We start from the raw sequence: 15229 nt of genomic DNA, 5'->3' as shown, positions 1-15229 counted from the left end.
TACATGTATGTATGTAGGCCTATATAAACTCAAACTTTCATGTTAGCATGCGTTTAATCTATTTGACAGCACCATTTCATGACTTTATTGTCAGTTTTGATTAATTGAATAGATTTGTGATTTATTAAAGTATTCTTACTGACCCCATGCTTTTGAACAGTGGTGTTGTACCTTAACACAGATAAATAATAAAATAAATTCACTTTGTGGCTGAAAATGTGAACTTAAGAAGGTAATTAGGTTGGGTAAATTTAAATACTTTACAAATTAACAGACATGCCATGGCACAAATGGAAACAAAACAAACAAAATAGCCATAGAATATTTATGTATTTGAGAGAGGTGTTTAATTGCACATTATCTCTCGCTAACGGGTTTTCAAATTGTGCAATTTAGTTAGCAAAGGCGTTCAACAATTATAGTGATAATCGTGAACATCACATTTGCAATTCACATGAGGATTAAATGTTCGCGCATTGACACGCCGGAACGACAACATCTGCCTAAAGATCCTTACGGACAAAATAAACTGTAACATACTATCGTTGGTGCACAGGGGCAACGTAAACCGCTGTATTCTAATCTTATATTTTGCTTATATTTTTCCCCTCGAAATGTGGTTATAGTTAAATACCTCGTAGTAACATGTGGATGGGAAGAATGAATGAAGAAAGCTCTCCGTCTGAGTGTAAAATTATCACCCCATCTAGAAACCGATGTGTATACACCAGCTGTTACTGGTAAGTGTGACGAAATAACACCAGTAGCAACATTTCTTATTAAATACACAGCATTTTTTGTCTCTGCAGTGAGGAGAATGTGTGGAAATTGTGCGAATATGTCAAGGATCAGGGGACGTGCCCATTGGATGAGGTGTATGCAGTCTTTATATCTAACGAAAGAAAAATGGTGAGGCTTTTTTACTCTCTCTGTCTATACGCAAATGTAATTAATTAACGTTACTATGTTTGTAGTGTACAGTTTTTATAAATATGAAATTTGCAGATACCCATTTGGAAACAAAAATCCAGTCGAGGTGATGAACCAGTATTCTGGGTAAGATTTTTTTTTTTAATAAGTAAAATAATTAATTTTTCACCTTGTACTAATGCAAGATTTCTGTGCCTTTAGGATTACCATGTTATTCTTCTACACACAAATAAACAAGGACAGAGCTTTATATATGATCTAGACACCGTCCTTCCCTTCCCTTGTTCACTTGATGTATATTCGAAGGAGGCTTTTCATTCTGACGAGCATTTGAAACAAGCTTTCTGGAGGTCAGCTAAGAAGTATCTGATCTGAACTGCATTTCTCAAAACGTTTATACCATACCAACCTCAGTCTAATGCAGTCAACTGTGATTGTCTACTGTGTTTTAGGAAACTTCGTGTAATATCAGGGGACACCTACTTGGAAAAGTTTGCTTCTGATCGTTCACATATGAAGGATTCTGACGGGAACTGGCGTATGCCACCTCCAGCATATCCTTGTTTAGAAACATCAGGTAAGTTGTAAAATTATTTGATGCAATATCATTTGGTTTCTTTTTCCTCATACACAGTATTTCATTTTCACAGACACTAAAATGAATCTTGACGACTTCATCTGCATGGATGCCCGTGTGGGATATGGAGAGGTTTACAATCTTTCAGATTTTGTTCAACGCTTTGGGACGAAGTAAAGATTTTTCAACACTATTATGTTGAGAAATGTACATAAACAGACCCTCAGGGAAAGATCCCATTAGCATGGACAGTACTGTGACTAAGCAGGCCACAAAATAGCCTACATATTTATTGCCTGTCAAACTTGTTTTTATATATATATATATATATAGAACAATTCAGATCTCTCACCTTACATTGTAATTCATAATTGCAGTCAGGTTGTAAACTCCCAAAGGACAGTCATAGTAAAATGAACGGGATGAAATATTAGTTGATAATTTTCATACTTTTATAAAGAAATCAGTTAAACAGTTGTACAAATAATAAAAATTCAGCATTTAAACAAACAACCAAACTGAAATGGTAAACTGTAAGCAGTTGCAGTGCTGTAGTTTTTAAACAATTGCTGCCAGGTAATCTTTCACCTCAGCAGGTGTCAGTCTGCGAAATCCTGCTTCATTACAGATGCCCACCTCAATATTTTCCTCTGTCATCTGTCCTTCAAAACTTTCCTGTGGGAAAAAGAAAACGCTGTATTAAGTAATCTGATGTAGGAAGTTAAATGTAATGTTCACAGTCATTAATTACTCACCCTCATGTCATCCAAACCAGTAAGACTTTCATCTTCACAACACAAATGAAAATCTTTTTATTAAATCTGAGATATTTCTTGACAGCTACGCAACTACCCCTTTGACGCTTCAAGAAGTTCATAAAGAGATCGTAAAATGAATCCTTATCAATTAAGCTGTTTAGTCCACATTTTCTAAAGAGTCTCAATCGTTTTATATGATGGACAGATTGAATTTAGGCTTTTATTCACATATGATCAGCAAACATAAACAGAGGCTTAACTGAATCAGCTTGACGCATAAGAACAAACCTCATTGGTTCTTGCGGAGGCTCAAATGTGTTGCATAACACAAGAATGAACCTGATTGGTTCTCACATATCAAGCGACCATGCTTCATATGGATTAGTTTTACAGTATTTATGAACTTTTTGAAAGTCTTGTGGGTTTGGAATGACATGAGAGTGACAGAATTTTAATTTTTGGGTGATCTAACCCTTTAATAGTTATTTAGAGATGAGTTCACCTTTAAAGTTAAGATGGCGGTGTGTATAGCATCTTCAAGTTCCAGATCTTCATTATATCTGCAACAAAATGATACAAAGTTATGCTGTCAAAAATGTGTAAAATCATTTCCCTATTTTTGTACCTTAAGGAAAATCAATACATTACAATAATTCAACCCGGCAACATGTTGGTGATTTTAATACCTTTTTTCAAGGAATGTTTTTCCATTCACATAGTTCTTTCCCATTGCTGTGGCTTTCCAGGCGAAGTATGCTCCCTGTTGGATATCACGATGGAGAGATGTTAATATGATGAAAAGAATAAACAAACTGTAATGAAAATGTTTTGATTGCTATTTATTTGTTGTACCGATGGGTCTGACTGAAACAAGTATGGCCGGTCCTCGTCCCAACCGGCAATGAGAAGAGAGACTCCAAACGGGCGCACTCCTCTATAAAATATGACACTTAAATGACTACAAGAGCTCTAATTCAAGTCTAGGATGATAATAAAAGATGTAAAGAAGTAACATACCCTGACTGTGTGTATTCTTGCATAACAGACGCCACTCTCTGTACCAGCTGGCCTGTGGGGATTGGCTCTTGGTATACCAGGAAATACTGCTGTGCCAGCTTTCTTGCTCTTCTGACCAGCACCCTGTCAAGAGAGATCATTCCTTACATCTTCAGCTGTTAATGTTCCAACTTAACACCCAAGAAGGGCTCATTTTAAAAGCTTTTCATTTTTAGAACAAAGCAACCATTCATTATAAATAATGCACTTTTTTAATACCTGTAGTCAGGACCCATTCCACTGTACACTATGCCGATGTGTTTGGTTATTGGTTCAACTTTGTGCACGCTCTGTTCATCGTACAATATGGACTTCTGTTTCTTCTCAGTTGCCAGCACAACTCCATTTGATGCTGCAAAAAAAAAAAAAAAAAATGACAAAAGGGCCTTCAAAGCAAATTTACACAATAAGCATGGATAAACAAATGTAGCCTAGGTCCTAACTGAATTTTAAACCCTTAATAAAGAACATAAGGAGTCTCTACACAGCCAAATGAACTCATTTGAACTATTTCAGTGCTGTGAGGTATATACAAGTGAAATGTTGAATAGAGGGCAGGGTTTTATTTTAGCACACCTCTCCGGTTGGAGGGGACAGGATAAGTGTTTTCAACCAGACTGACGTCATCGGCAAAGCAGCGCCATTCCAGACCGGAAGTAACCTTTCAGATTTTAATTAAAGATTTATCACAACAAACTTCTTTTTTTTTCTGTGTATTAACTTGAACAGATTAATTGTTCACCCTAAGACCAGTAATGTCTGCTAACAATGTCAATAGGGTCAATTCAAATTTGATTACATTATCCAAATTCAATGTAAAGAAATTAAAATATTAAAGCCAGAAAAAAATCATGCCAGCTCTGAGTCTGACCCACCTAAGCTCCTAGTGTCAAAGTATACAGTTGTATTTGCTGTGTAAAGGCCTCTTGTTTGCTTTGTAACTTTAGCAATAGACCAGTTTTCCAGTTGCTGGTCTATATACAGTTTTAATGTAACTCTCTATGCTTAAATAAAATACAAGAAATGTAAGCATGTCATCATGATTTCACAAAGACAAGCTTTAAGAGGATCTGCTTTCGACTTAAATACTGGATACAGCACTCAGTTTACACTCAGAAACTCAATGGATGGTTTGATTATGTGGTGCAAATTTGTTCTGATTTGAACATGGTTTGTGAAGTTTGTGATGCACTGATCTACACAGACATACCTTTGATTCCTACTGATGGAGCACCGGCTGCTACAGCGGACAGAGCATATTCAATCTGCACCAGTTTGCCAGACGGGCTGTGTTGATAATAATAAAAAAATACATGAGAGAAATGACTCTGAAACGTATCTAAACTGAAACTGACTGCAAACAAACAACTTTTTTTTTTTTGTGACAAATACATATCTATAATCAAGACTCTAATCAATGTACTTCATGGTGATTCTGAACTGATTTTTTAAACTATAAGATTATAAAAAGTTAACAAAATCTTTATAGTAACTTGCTTTTGTGCCAACTTGAACATACTTTTTAAATTGCCTGTCTGTTAAAAGATTAACAGATAAACAAGATAATATTCGTAGCCAACAGAATGTGCAGTAAAAAATAACTGTGTTAAAACACTAAACAAATTAATAACGTAAGGCCTATATAACTTGGGTAAAAAAAAAAAAAACTAACCAACACTGACACTGAAAAATGAATAGAAGTCATAAAGTTTCATATCTGATAATAACTAAGTTAACATCGTGACAGTGCAACTCCGATGTGACTCACGGTTAAGTACATTTAAGCACATGTTGGAAAAAAAAACACAATTATTTCCTTTGAATGCTTGAAAAAATATGTGTATAATGAAAAATTATAGTCACATATAAATCTATAAATTACATTATTACCTAAAAGTTGTGAGAGAAAAACTGTATCCTCGATCTGCCATTTTTGTCTTTTGTTACGGAAATAACGCAAAACAACTTCCGCAAAATGTTTGCAAATACACAGTTCAAGATAAAAGTCTTTGAGCGTGTGTAATTAAACTGAATAAAAAAACCATGATAAAAACCGAGCACTTATTGTGTTTTACAGACAAATGTCGGCTCGTACGTTTCGGATGAATAAAATCAAGCTAAACATAAAACAAGACTATAGTTTTTGCACGAACAAACTTTATTTAAAACCAGCATTTGTCATATATTATTATATTAGATCTACACATTCTGCAAATATTCAGAAATGTGTAAAGATATATCGTAAACTGTCTTGTAAAAAATATTTAAATGGCGGTAATTCCCAAAGCATTATTTTAATTGAGTCTCCAGTAATTGCTAAATTACCAAATGTACTTTATTTATTTATAGATACGCAACTTTTTTTTTTTCATGGTTTCTTTTTCGTATTTGATTTTATATAAATAATAGGCTTTGTATGTTCATTGTTAAAAAGAGATTGCAATTTCACTATCACGCGTATAACCTGTTCGAAACATTTGAATAATTGATTACTTTGATTTGCAGATTCAGAATGCTTCGTTTCAGCCACACACAACATTTAGCCTCGCACTGCTATTTTCGCTTGAAAATAACCACGAATACAACTCAGGCACACAATTAAAAAATGTAACAAAGTAAATATAAAGTTGAGCATACCATACTGAGGATAACCTATTTCATCCTCGACAGATTGAGTACTTTTATTATGTAAGTGCCTCTGACGGAAGCTATTAAACGCGTCAGCAGTGGAGCTTGACTTCCTACCGTGTCTCAACGCCGAGGTATTGTCTTTAAATATTGATCAATCTGCCTTATCTCATCTTATAAGTCCCATTTTGTTGTCTTTACATACGTTTGAGGTTTATGGTGATGTTATTTTTAATTCAATCGTTTTGTACATTGCAACTATGCGGCTTAGATCAGTTTCAAAGAAGGCGGATGAGCTAACGCAAGTTACACGCTAATGTGATTTCGCGGTCTCTCCCCTAATTTAGTTTTTTTTTTTTTTTAAAACCAGCGTTATACTTCATAGGGGAAAAAACAACGTCATTTATACATTCCTGAAGGATTTATTTACATTGATTATTAATACGTGTGGCGACATATACAATGTATGTTCTAATAAACTCCTAAACCAGATTATCCTATTTAACGTCAACTCACTGCTGCAAATGTAATGTATGTCTTTTTTAAGCATATTTTAAAAGGAAAATTCGCCTTCCAAATGAAAATGTTCTCAACGTTTGCTCAACTAACTTGCATGTTGGGTCTCATCAGTCTCATTCACCATTTACTTTCTTTGTATGGAGGGAAAGGTGTCTGATATGTCCGCATTACATCTGTACTTAAGTACATTAGCTATACCTAATGTGTGTTTTTAGAGAAGGCCATGGCTCGAGGGCAGCAGAAGATCCAGTCTCAACAGAAGAACGCAAAGAAAGCAGCAGAGAAGAAGAAAGGCCAAGGTGCGGATCAGAAGACTGCAGCCAAAGCAGCACTGGTCCACACATGTCCTGTCTGCAGGGTGAGTGACTTGCAATATGTGTGAAATGTTGCTAGTTTAAGCCACTGTACCCCAACCCGTCACATCCTTGCTGAGAAATGTGCTTATTCCCAATTGTATAGACACAGATGCCAGATCCCAAGACATTTAAACAGCATTTTGAAAGCAAGCACCCAAAGTCTCCTATGCCTCCTGAGCTGGCAGATGTTCAAGCTTAAAAGACACAAGAAACTGACATGAACCTAACACCGGGGTGAGTCTAATAAAGACATTGTTAGATTCATAAAAGCTGTGTTGTACGTTTAGAATAGAATAATTGAATCTGCCAATGTGGCTGAATTTTAATCTCATAATTATGGTTTAATTTTCAGACTCTGGGGAAAGAAACAACATGATTTGATCCTGCCGACTAACTCGACTTGCTGTACCATGGACCATGTGGTCAGAGAACTTGGACTGTACTGAAGCACACCAGCACACTTTTTTTCTTTTTTAATTTTATGTCCATATTGCTTCCATCTCTTCAGAGTGTGCTGTGACCCAACAGTTTCATTGCCACATGCTGTAACTTGTCATATTTATTCACCACTTTTTCCAATGCCTTTGTGGCACTTGGACCCTGTCTGACAAGTATGATTTTAAAATATCATTAGGTGCTTCAATCCATAATGTATGTGCCCTGATATTTTAACTGCGAACCAAATTGGAGAGGTGCACCACTGTGTGTATTAATACTATTGACCAGGATTTAGATTGAGATGCATTTATTGACATGCTTAAAATGATCACAAATGCGGTAAGTTTGCACCTGTTCAAATATTCTGAATGAGTCGGGACCCACGAACACTCTTTTGTTACTTTGTTTTCTAAAGTTTTCAATAAATGGATATGCATATAGTACATATGTGTCATGATTACTAGCAAGAACATCCAGAGAATAGATTTTTTTTTTTGTTGACAAAGTAAGACTTCTTGTCAAAATGACAATTATTGTATTAGTATGTTTTACCCACTAATGTGAAAATAGGTCTTTAGCATTTGAGTTAATTCAATTTATGTTGCTCAGCCAGCTTTAGCATCACTGTTCTTCATGTACTTTGAGAATCGATACCACAATGTTGTCAGACGCTGTACTGTCAGCATGATTCGTCTCAGAGTTTTTTGTAAATGACAATAATAATATGTCTATGCAATAATTGATTATAATGCCATTCCCAAAAAAAAAAAAAAAATTGCAACTTGAGCAATTGCGAATTGCAAGTTAAGTCCAATTCTGAGGGGAAGAATACTCTTCTTTTTTTTTTTTTCTGAATTGCAAGTTCATATCTCACAATGTCGTGTTATAGTCATTATTGTGATAAATAAACTTTATCAAGCAATTCTGAGGGGGAAAAAAAGAGCAGCGAGATGTACACTTGTGGGGGCGGAGAGGATAAATCTTAATTATGATATGAAGTCGCACTTACCATTTTTATTCAGTGGCAGAAAAAGCTTCCTCAGAATCTCCCGTTGTTGTGTTCCCTTATCTTATTTTCAATATTCATATCACCAAACACTAGAGACGACAGCCAATGAGCGTGAGGATTGTGTCCGACGTCATCTTCAACATGGAAAAAGGGGCGAAATACATTGAGGGGGTGATCCGCACCATATATACAAAACTTCATAGACCTTATTCGCAGCAGTGCCATCTTTGCCATTTTAAAGTGTAATGAAAGCAAGGCTGGGGAGGATAGACACTGTTAATAATCTGTTCAGAGGGTTGTAGGCCTAGTGTTATTAAATGTATTTTTTTGGACTGTTCTGCTAATAAAAAAACAGCAAAAATATCTTTCCAAGAAAATTCAGTAGACTAAAAACGCCAGACAAGTATAAGTAATCTAGGAACTTTATACAGCTTTGACATCTGGTTTACATTTGGTTTAAGTTATTTTTTCTGTGGCTTTGTGAATCGAAACAGGCTGTTTACTACATTCTACACATGAAAACCCAACACTATCTCACGACCAATTCGTACGAATTCGACGCTTGATTAAAAAGTGGCTAATTCGTACGACCTCACTCGTACTAATTCGTACGATTTGTCTAAACCCACGTGATGGTTAGGTTTAGGGGCGGGGTAAGGGGTAGGTCATTCGTACGAATTCATACGAATTGGCCAATTCGTAAAATATGTACGATTTAGCAAAATCGTATTAATTCGTACGAGTGAGGTCGTATGAATTGTTACGAATTAGCCACTTTTTAATCATTCGTCGAATTCGTACGACTTGGTCGTGAGATCGGGTTGGACAACCTGTACAGTTTAAGTGTAAGACGACTGCAAAATATGTATTTTTTTTTTAAATTATGGGATGATTCCAACCTTAAATCCACTCACAATAAAAGTGTGGCAAATAGCCTATGCTGAAAATTTGAATGTACAATAGAAATAATGAGTACAGGAGGTTATAAGCAGCCACAGTTCTTGACCACCATGTTTCGATGTTTCTTGAGAATAACGTTGTTGTTGTCGTCGTAGAAAAGCACAGAGATGGGACTGAGTTTGGTTGGAGCGCAGCAGGCCTTGGGCACTTCATCTGGTCTGAGAAGGTGAACCTGCCAAAGGAGTCAGTACAGTTGAGAGAGGCATATACAGGGTTGCCAGGTCCTTGCTTCAAAAGTTAGGCGCAAACATACTTAAAGTAAAATAACAACTTAAAGTAGCCCAATTTCACAAGAAAACTGCAGACTTGGCAACACGGCACATATTCAAGCAGCTAGGAAAGTATATAAAAAATATATAAATAAAGAATCAGTTCATTTTCAATGCTCTTAGCGTTGAAGTGAAATATTAAAAGTACAGATTACGCACCAGAAGCTGTATCGTGGCATGGTTTGTGGCATTCATACAAGAGCCCAGAGGATAATCACATTCCCCATCACAGTAATACGCAGAGTAACCGGTAGGGGCCAAAACCCAGTCCTGAAAAATAGTCATTTTATTAAATAAATTATTAAAACTCCAGGGACTTCACTTTGTATTACTCCGCTCTATCCCGAACTGTCAGTCTGTACATTAATGGTGGATTTCTGAGTGACTCTTCCTACAGGTTACATTAAAAAGCCAATATCTGGCAACAAGTGACTGTCTTCATGAGTGAGCCATTGAGTCATTCAAAACACTGAATGCAAGCTATAATTCTGCTTTTACTTGTTTAGAACTATATCCATTGGCCAAATCAACTTTTAGTACTGTGTGTGTGATCTGTGACTCAAAATTAACTTTTCGTATATTATAAGATTGTTGTAAAAGTCACCTTCCAGCCAAGGTCGCTGAAGCTGACATAGAGTTCATGTTTCTTACAGGCCTGGCGTCCACTGCTGGCATGATTTTGGTCTGGAAAAAGTGAGACGATCACAGCTCAAAGACAAATCATTTCATATACTTCCTAAAACACAATCTGCCTTTTAAACCGCTTATTGTGGCTCACCATATATGCCGGGTCTGTTTGGGTGTGGCAGGTCGTACTTTGGTTTTTTCTTGCGTGGATTGTTGTGTCTCACAGCTCGAGGTGGGCGGCAAGGGGCTTGACTGGCTCTGAAGAACGTCACCATGAAAGGCTGTTTGGAGCGTGGCCCGCGCCGACCCACCAGACCCACCCATGCGGCTGACAGCGACCGGTCTGAAACAAGATCTCAGCATTTGTCCAATGGCACAGACCATGTTTTTCTTTTCTTTTTTTTTATATAAAGCATTGCCAAGATACAGTCTGACTTTAACATTTCATGTTAGAGCAGAATTCTTGCAAATATCCAAAACTCCTTCAATAATATTTGTTCTGATGATAAATCTGACGGTATAGCAAGAAAGCATTTAACAATATATGTATTATTTCAAACCATTGAGATTGCGGACAATGAAACTGAGTGAAATCAAGTTAAGGGACCAAAGGGAGAACATTTATATATATAGTGTTATGTATAATAAGTGATATATCTGAAATGAGGAGGCAAAGTCCACCCAGTTTGTTTATATACAGTACTGTGCAAAAGTCTTAGGCACGTTAGTATTTTTACCTTCCAAAAAAGGGTTTTAAGCCAGTTATCTATATCTTTTGCTGTACTGTGTCTAGGAAATATCAGTTTACATTTCAAAACATTCCTTTTGCCATTAATTGTCATAATCGTCATAATCCAGAGAGAGTAATAAATCTAATATAAATGCATGTCCCAGTTACACTTAATGTCACATAATCCTGGTTAAAGAAACATAACATTACATACATTTTTTTAAAATATATTAATGTAATTAATGTTCTGTTTATTTGAGTTTATAAATGTGTTTTTAAGCATTTTTTACATTTATTCCAAAATAATAACTAAAGGCAGTAGTACTTTAAACAATACATTTTATTTGTAAACTGATGTTCAGCTGTTCATTTTTAATGGTCAACTTATTTTCGGATCATCAGTCATCAAACTCAGTATGAAAACGAACATTTCATTTCACCAATCTGAAAGTTCTGAAACCAATCTGAAATTTTCAGGCCATTTCAACTTTGATTTTGACATAATCGGTGACATCTAATTGGGGGAGTTGTTTACTTTTTATTTAGTCGTCCTATAAGTTGTTCATTCAGACTGATTTGCAAACGTGGAACAGGCATGAAAACAAGAGGCGGGATTATCACATGAAACCATCATACCAATCATCGCCTATTTACATGACTTTCCTCATATTAATTTACCCCCACCACCGCATGCTTTAGGGGGTCTGTTAAAACTCAATGGGCTCAGGGGAGGCAAGAGTGATGGGGCGTCCCACTCATAGACAGTAAAAGAAATGGACAGAGCGACGTGACCCCATTGATTTCAACGGAGAAGACTAAAGCCCGATTTTTGACTTCCTGTCTGATGTCATGAGCGACTGCGCAGGCTCAAACTGAGCGTGACGACAGTCTGACAGTTGTAAACCTTCAAGTAGCTGTGCCAAGCAAAACGTTGTTGAAATATTTTTTCCCATTGCTTTTATGGACTCTCTATCTATGGGCTTCTCCCTGGACTTTATGCCTCCATGTCCCCCCGATTGGCTCATCGACAGTAAAAGATTGCCTGCGAGCATCTCCTCCTGTCTATAGGGTAATGTCTCTATTGTGCGACAGAAAGTTGCGTAGTGATGATGCAATTGTTAGCCTATTTTTCACAAAAACGGCATCTACGGGGCCATAACGTAAGATACAAAGTAATGGAGCGTTTTATACATTGTCGTGTTCCTTTAGAAATAAATAATGGATAAATCTTTGAACGCCTCAGATGTAAAGTTATTAGCTGTTACACCAAAATGAATGGGAGTCAATGGGATGTTAACAGCAGGTGAAGTTCTGCTACAATGGCGGCTTTATACACTTTTTAATGTCACATTTGCATTATTTTATATTTGCAATATGGATTTTTTTTCATCCAATTTTTTTTTTTTTTGAGGAGGCACTGCCTTTCTTGCCTCCTCGGATATACATATAGCTTGTTAAAATAAATAATTTTTGCAATGTTAAGTAATTTAACTAGGAATGAAACCCGCAAATGGGTTAGGAGACAATTCAAACTTTCCAATTTAAAGTTCTATGGGGTGCCATACAATCTTATGAAGTACAAATGATGCAAACAAAAACATTGGATTTCAGAAGTCTAGGAAGCAACATCCACTCGTAACTTGTTAGACTATCGGAGCGGACAGACACTACTGTATTCCGCCTCTGTACATAGCTCACCCTCCTCAGTTTCCACGTAAAGGCGTATGCCCAGGTTGCACCGAGGATGGAGAAGCCAGCGATTGCTCGCAGAAGTCACATCAAATGCCAACCAGCCCTCCTGACCCGCAGGCACAGACTGCATGTCCAGCAACACCAGCTCAGGCTCCCTGTCAAACCACAAGATCAAAATGTCATTCCCATTATAATGACCAATGCAGGATCTCACTGATGAATGCACAAAGAACTTTTTTTTTATTTTAAAAAATTTTAAATTTGATTTTAGATTTTAACACTAAAATCAAATGCTATCTAGCTTAATACTCAATATTATATCAAATGTCTTATATGTGCACTGGCCTGTTTCTTTTCTCCCTCTGGATTTCATAGACAGAGATATGAAGGGTGCGGTTTGCACGCCAACCCATGGTAAGAGTTTTATAGATACGAAACTCAGCAGCGGTGACTGTCTCTCCCTGAGGAAGAGGAGTGAGATCGAAGCGGAACTCCTTCCAGTACGGCCGAGGCTGGAGCAGATCCTTCTCCTGCTCCACTGCGTTCACAAAGACAGAGAGGGAGTTAAAATGAGCGTGAAGACACTTGAGATGAAGACGATGGAGGGGTGATTGGCAGGAGAAGATGTGGAACAGAAAAGGGAAGATTAGTTCTGGTTCTGACTGACACCCACGGCCCAGGCACTGCACTGGAGTAATTACAGGAGTTGTGGAACAGCAGTCGCTCAGAGCACCACCACTAATTACAGTCCAGCGCTCTATTTTTAGAGGAGTGCCCAACAGTATTTTCATCCACTTCATCTCATCTTTTTTCTTTCTGCCTTTCAGTGGGGCCTGTAATTCCCCACAGCTGTGTCCCCAGTCCCACTACAACATCTCTGGGTCCATGAAGAACGTTTTCCAGTGCACGAAAGGTTATGTATAGTGGGTAATGTTTCTTTTAAGAACTTTACTGAAAGGAGAACCTAAAACGGTCTACAAAACCCCTCTTTTGGAACATTGTCTGATCGCAATTCTAGACCTCTCATCAAAAAGCCACATGAATCGAGGCATCGTTCATGTTTGTAGCACAAACTGCTAAGCAGCGAAGTTTCAAACGGGTTTGTTTAACCACCTGAAGAATGAGCGATTATAATAGCGACGCTTGTCTAAGGTAACACCACTAGTTGAATTTGAGAAAGAGGTGATACTTACCAATGATAATGGGGCAGAAAGATATCCAGTAATTGTAAATGGGATGTTAAACTGTTGTTTGTTTCGGACAGATAAGTATCGTCTGTGTTTGGGCTGAGACAGGAAGAGATGATGGAGTGATTGTGGGTCTGTCTCATTAAGCGCTTAAAATCACTTGCAAATCTCACTGTATATGAATAAGTTAACTATCTGGATTCAAATAATGTATTTTTGTTCTATAAAACAATATTAGTTACAAAAACCACTCAAACCAGACTTAAAATGTACTATTGTATAATTTGTTAAAATATCAAACCTAATGGCATAGATGCAAACAAAATATGCTATTGCTAAACTACTTCTTAGCTATTTTTGTAATGACTTTTAATATCCAAATAATAATAATAATTTCTGCTAAAGTGACTTTGTTTATTATTTAAAATGTATTTCACAATTAGGACACTTTTAAACATTTTGTTTCATGGCAGAAGGGCTTAAAAATTGTTGTTATTGTTAACTTAAACTAAATCTATTAAAATAGTTTTTTTCTTAAAAATAAATATTAGATGACTAACTTGAAAATGAAAAATAAATGAAAATTAGAAATGTTGCACTTGCAACTGACAGAAAAAAAGTAGTAAAATCACTAAAAACAAAAAACTGAAACAAATTAAAGCTGAAACAACATATAAAAAACCCCTCAGAAACAAATAAAAAAATAACAAAAGCACATAAAATTGATGAAACTCATTCTAAAATTTAAAATATGAAAATAAAAGCTAATTCAAAATATGAATAAAAGCTGCCCAATGAAACACTGTTAACATTTTCCAGTTCAGTTTCCACTGATTTTGACCACCAGAAATGTAATATAGTACTTGTTTTACAATTTGAAACCCATCAAACTTACCATTGTAAAATACTTTGCGTTGTCGTTCTCTTAACTTAATTAAATTAAATGAACATGACATCTCCCTATTTTAAAGTGTCATACATGTATAAGTGAGGACTCCTGTTAACCCTAACCATCTGTCACTTACCCAGGTTGACAAAGCTCATGACCGTGTCCGCCTCACTGACCACCGTGCCGAGGGGCGGTGTGTGTGTGCTTAAGATGGGCAGCGCGGCATGACTGACCACTTCCGGAGTGAAGCCCAATCCCGGTCCATCATCGGCCTCGGACGACACGGCGTGGTAAAGGTCCAGCATGAAGAGCGGGGCGGAGGAAGGGGGCCGCAGTGGCGGGTGAGGTCTGGGCCGTCCTGGTAGACCCAGAATGGATAAAATCTCCTTCTGCATCTCCTTCTTTTCCCGACCGCTGAGCCTGCGGAAGCTGGAATGAACCACTCCTTCCACCTGACCCCAAACACACAGCAACATGCACAGAGGGAGGAAGATGGCCAGAGGGAACAGTCGGGTTCTCTTGCTCTCCTTCCTCCCTCTGCTGCGGCGTGAGGACACAGACTCGACCACACGCTCTTGTTTGTCCATTCTTGTGGCTGAATCGA

The 15229-nt window shown here is 37.1% G+C and overlaps 4 protein-coding genes across 4 annotated transcripts; 2 read left to right on the top strand and 2 right to left on the bottom strand.

The window, feature by feature from the left end:
• The first annotated feature begins 501 nt into the window (after positions 1–501).
• Positions 502–3279, top strand: ntaq1 (N-terminal glutamine amidase 1). Its single transcript, XM_039680773.2, has 6 exons — positions 502–740; positions 810–909; positions 1006–1056; positions 1132–1280; positions 1383–1507; positions 1581–3279. Exons 1-6 carry the CDS (start codon positions 646–648, stop codon positions 1682–1684), a joined length of 624 nt encoding a protein of 207 aa, XP_039536707.1. The 5' UTR covers positions 502–645; the 3' UTR covers positions 1685–3279.
• On the bottom strand, positions 1946–5303 carry psma2b (proteasome 20S subunit alpha 2b). The gene is made up of 8 exons (XM_039680772.2): positions 5212–5303; positions 4532–4608; positions 3541–3673; positions 3283–3405; positions 3118–3199; positions 2952–3025; positions 2768–2825; positions 1946–2182 (listed from the first exon to the last, which is right to left on the bottom strand). Exons 1-8 carry the CDS (start codon positions 5250–5252, stop codon positions 2066–2068), a joined length of 705 nt encoding a protein of 234 aa, XP_039536706.1. The 5' UTR covers positions 5253–5303; the 3' UTR covers positions 1946–2065.
• A 638-nt stretch (positions 5304–5941) lies between these two features.
• On the top strand, positions 5942–7705 carry LOC120485181 (transcriptional regulator ZNF706). The gene is made up of 4 exons (XM_039680770.2): positions 5942–6083; positions 6684–6826; positions 6928–7058; positions 7177–7705. The coding sequence occupies exons 2-3, from the start codon at positions 6692–6694 to the stop codon at positions 7021–7023; spliced, it is 231 nt and encodes a 76-aa protein (XP_039536704.1). The 5' UTR covers positions 5942–6083; positions 6684–6691; the 3' UTR covers positions 7024–7058; positions 7177–7705.
• A 1426-nt stretch (positions 7706–9131) lies between these two features.
• bmp8a (bone morphogenetic protein 8a) lies at positions 9132–15229 on the bottom strand. The gene is made up of 7 exons (XM_089123261.1): positions 14762–15229; positions 12891–13087; positions 12556–12700; positions 10279–10470; positions 10105–10184; positions 9660–9770; positions 9132–9403 (listed from the first exon to the last, which is right to left on the bottom strand). Exons 1-7 carry the CDS (start codon positions 15210–15212, stop codon positions 9254–9256), a joined length of 1326 nt encoding a protein of 441 aa, XP_088979387.1. The 5' UTR covers positions 15213–15229; the 3' UTR covers positions 9132–9253.

This window comes from Pimephales promelas, chromosome 18 (genome assembly GCF_988280905.1).
Source record: "Pimephales promelas chromosome 18, fPimPro1.hap1.1, whole genome shotgun sequence".
Classification (NCBI taxonomy): Eukaryota; Metazoa; Chordata; class Actinopteri; order Cypriniformes; family Leuciscidae; genus Pimephales; species Pimephales promelas.
This window is presented reverse-complemented; position numbering and strand designations above follow the sequence as displayed.

Excerpts from the sequence above, each read along its gene's own strand:
- ntaq1 (XM_039680773.2), top strand. The coding sequence starts at position 646 with ATGTGGATGGGAAGAATGAATGAAGAAAGCTCTCCGTCTGAGTGTAAA. Across the intron at positions 910-1,005 it reads TATCTAACGAAAGAAAAATG|ATACCCATTTGGAAACAAAA; the intron begins GTGAGGCTTTTT and ends TGAAATTTGCAG. Across the intron at positions 1,057-1,131 it reads GTGATGAACCAGTATTCTGG|GATTACCATGTTATTCTTCT; the intron begins GTAAGATTTTTT and ends CTGTGCCTTTAG.
- psma2b (XM_039680772.2), bottom strand. The coding sequence starts at position 5,252 with ATGGCAGATCGAGGATACAGTTTTTCTCTCACAACTTTTAG. Across the intron at positions 3,406-3,540 it reads GGAATGGGTCCTGACTACAG|GGTGCTGGTCAGAAGAGCAA; the intron begins GTATTAAAAAAG and ends CTCTCTTGACAG. Across the intron at positions 2,183-2,767 it reads CCGCCATCTTAACTTTAAAG|GAAAGTTTTGAAGGACAGAT; the intron begins GTGAACTCATCT and ends TTTTTCCCACAG.
- LOC120485181 (XM_039680770.2), top strand. The coding sequence starts at position 6,692 with ATGGCTCGAGGGCAGCAGAAGATCCAGTCTCAACAGAAGAACGCAAAG. Across the intron at positions 6,827-6,927 it reads ACACATGTCCTGTCTGCAGG|ACACAGATGCCAGATCCCAA; the intron begins GTGAGTGACTTG and ends CCAATTGTATAG.
- bmp8a (XM_089123261.1), bottom strand. The coding sequence starts at position 15,212 with ATGGACAAACAAGAGCGTGTGGTCGAGTCTGTGTCCTCACGCCGCAGC. Across the intron at positions 12,701-12,890 it reads GGGAGAAAAGAAACAGGCCA|CCTGAGCTGGTGTTGCTGGA; the intron begins GTGCACATATAA and ends TTTGACAGGGAG. Across the intron at positions 9,771-10,104 it reads TCAGCGACCTTGGCTGGAAG|GACTGGGTTTTGGCCCCTAC; the intron begins GTGACTTTTACA and ends ACTATTTTTCAG.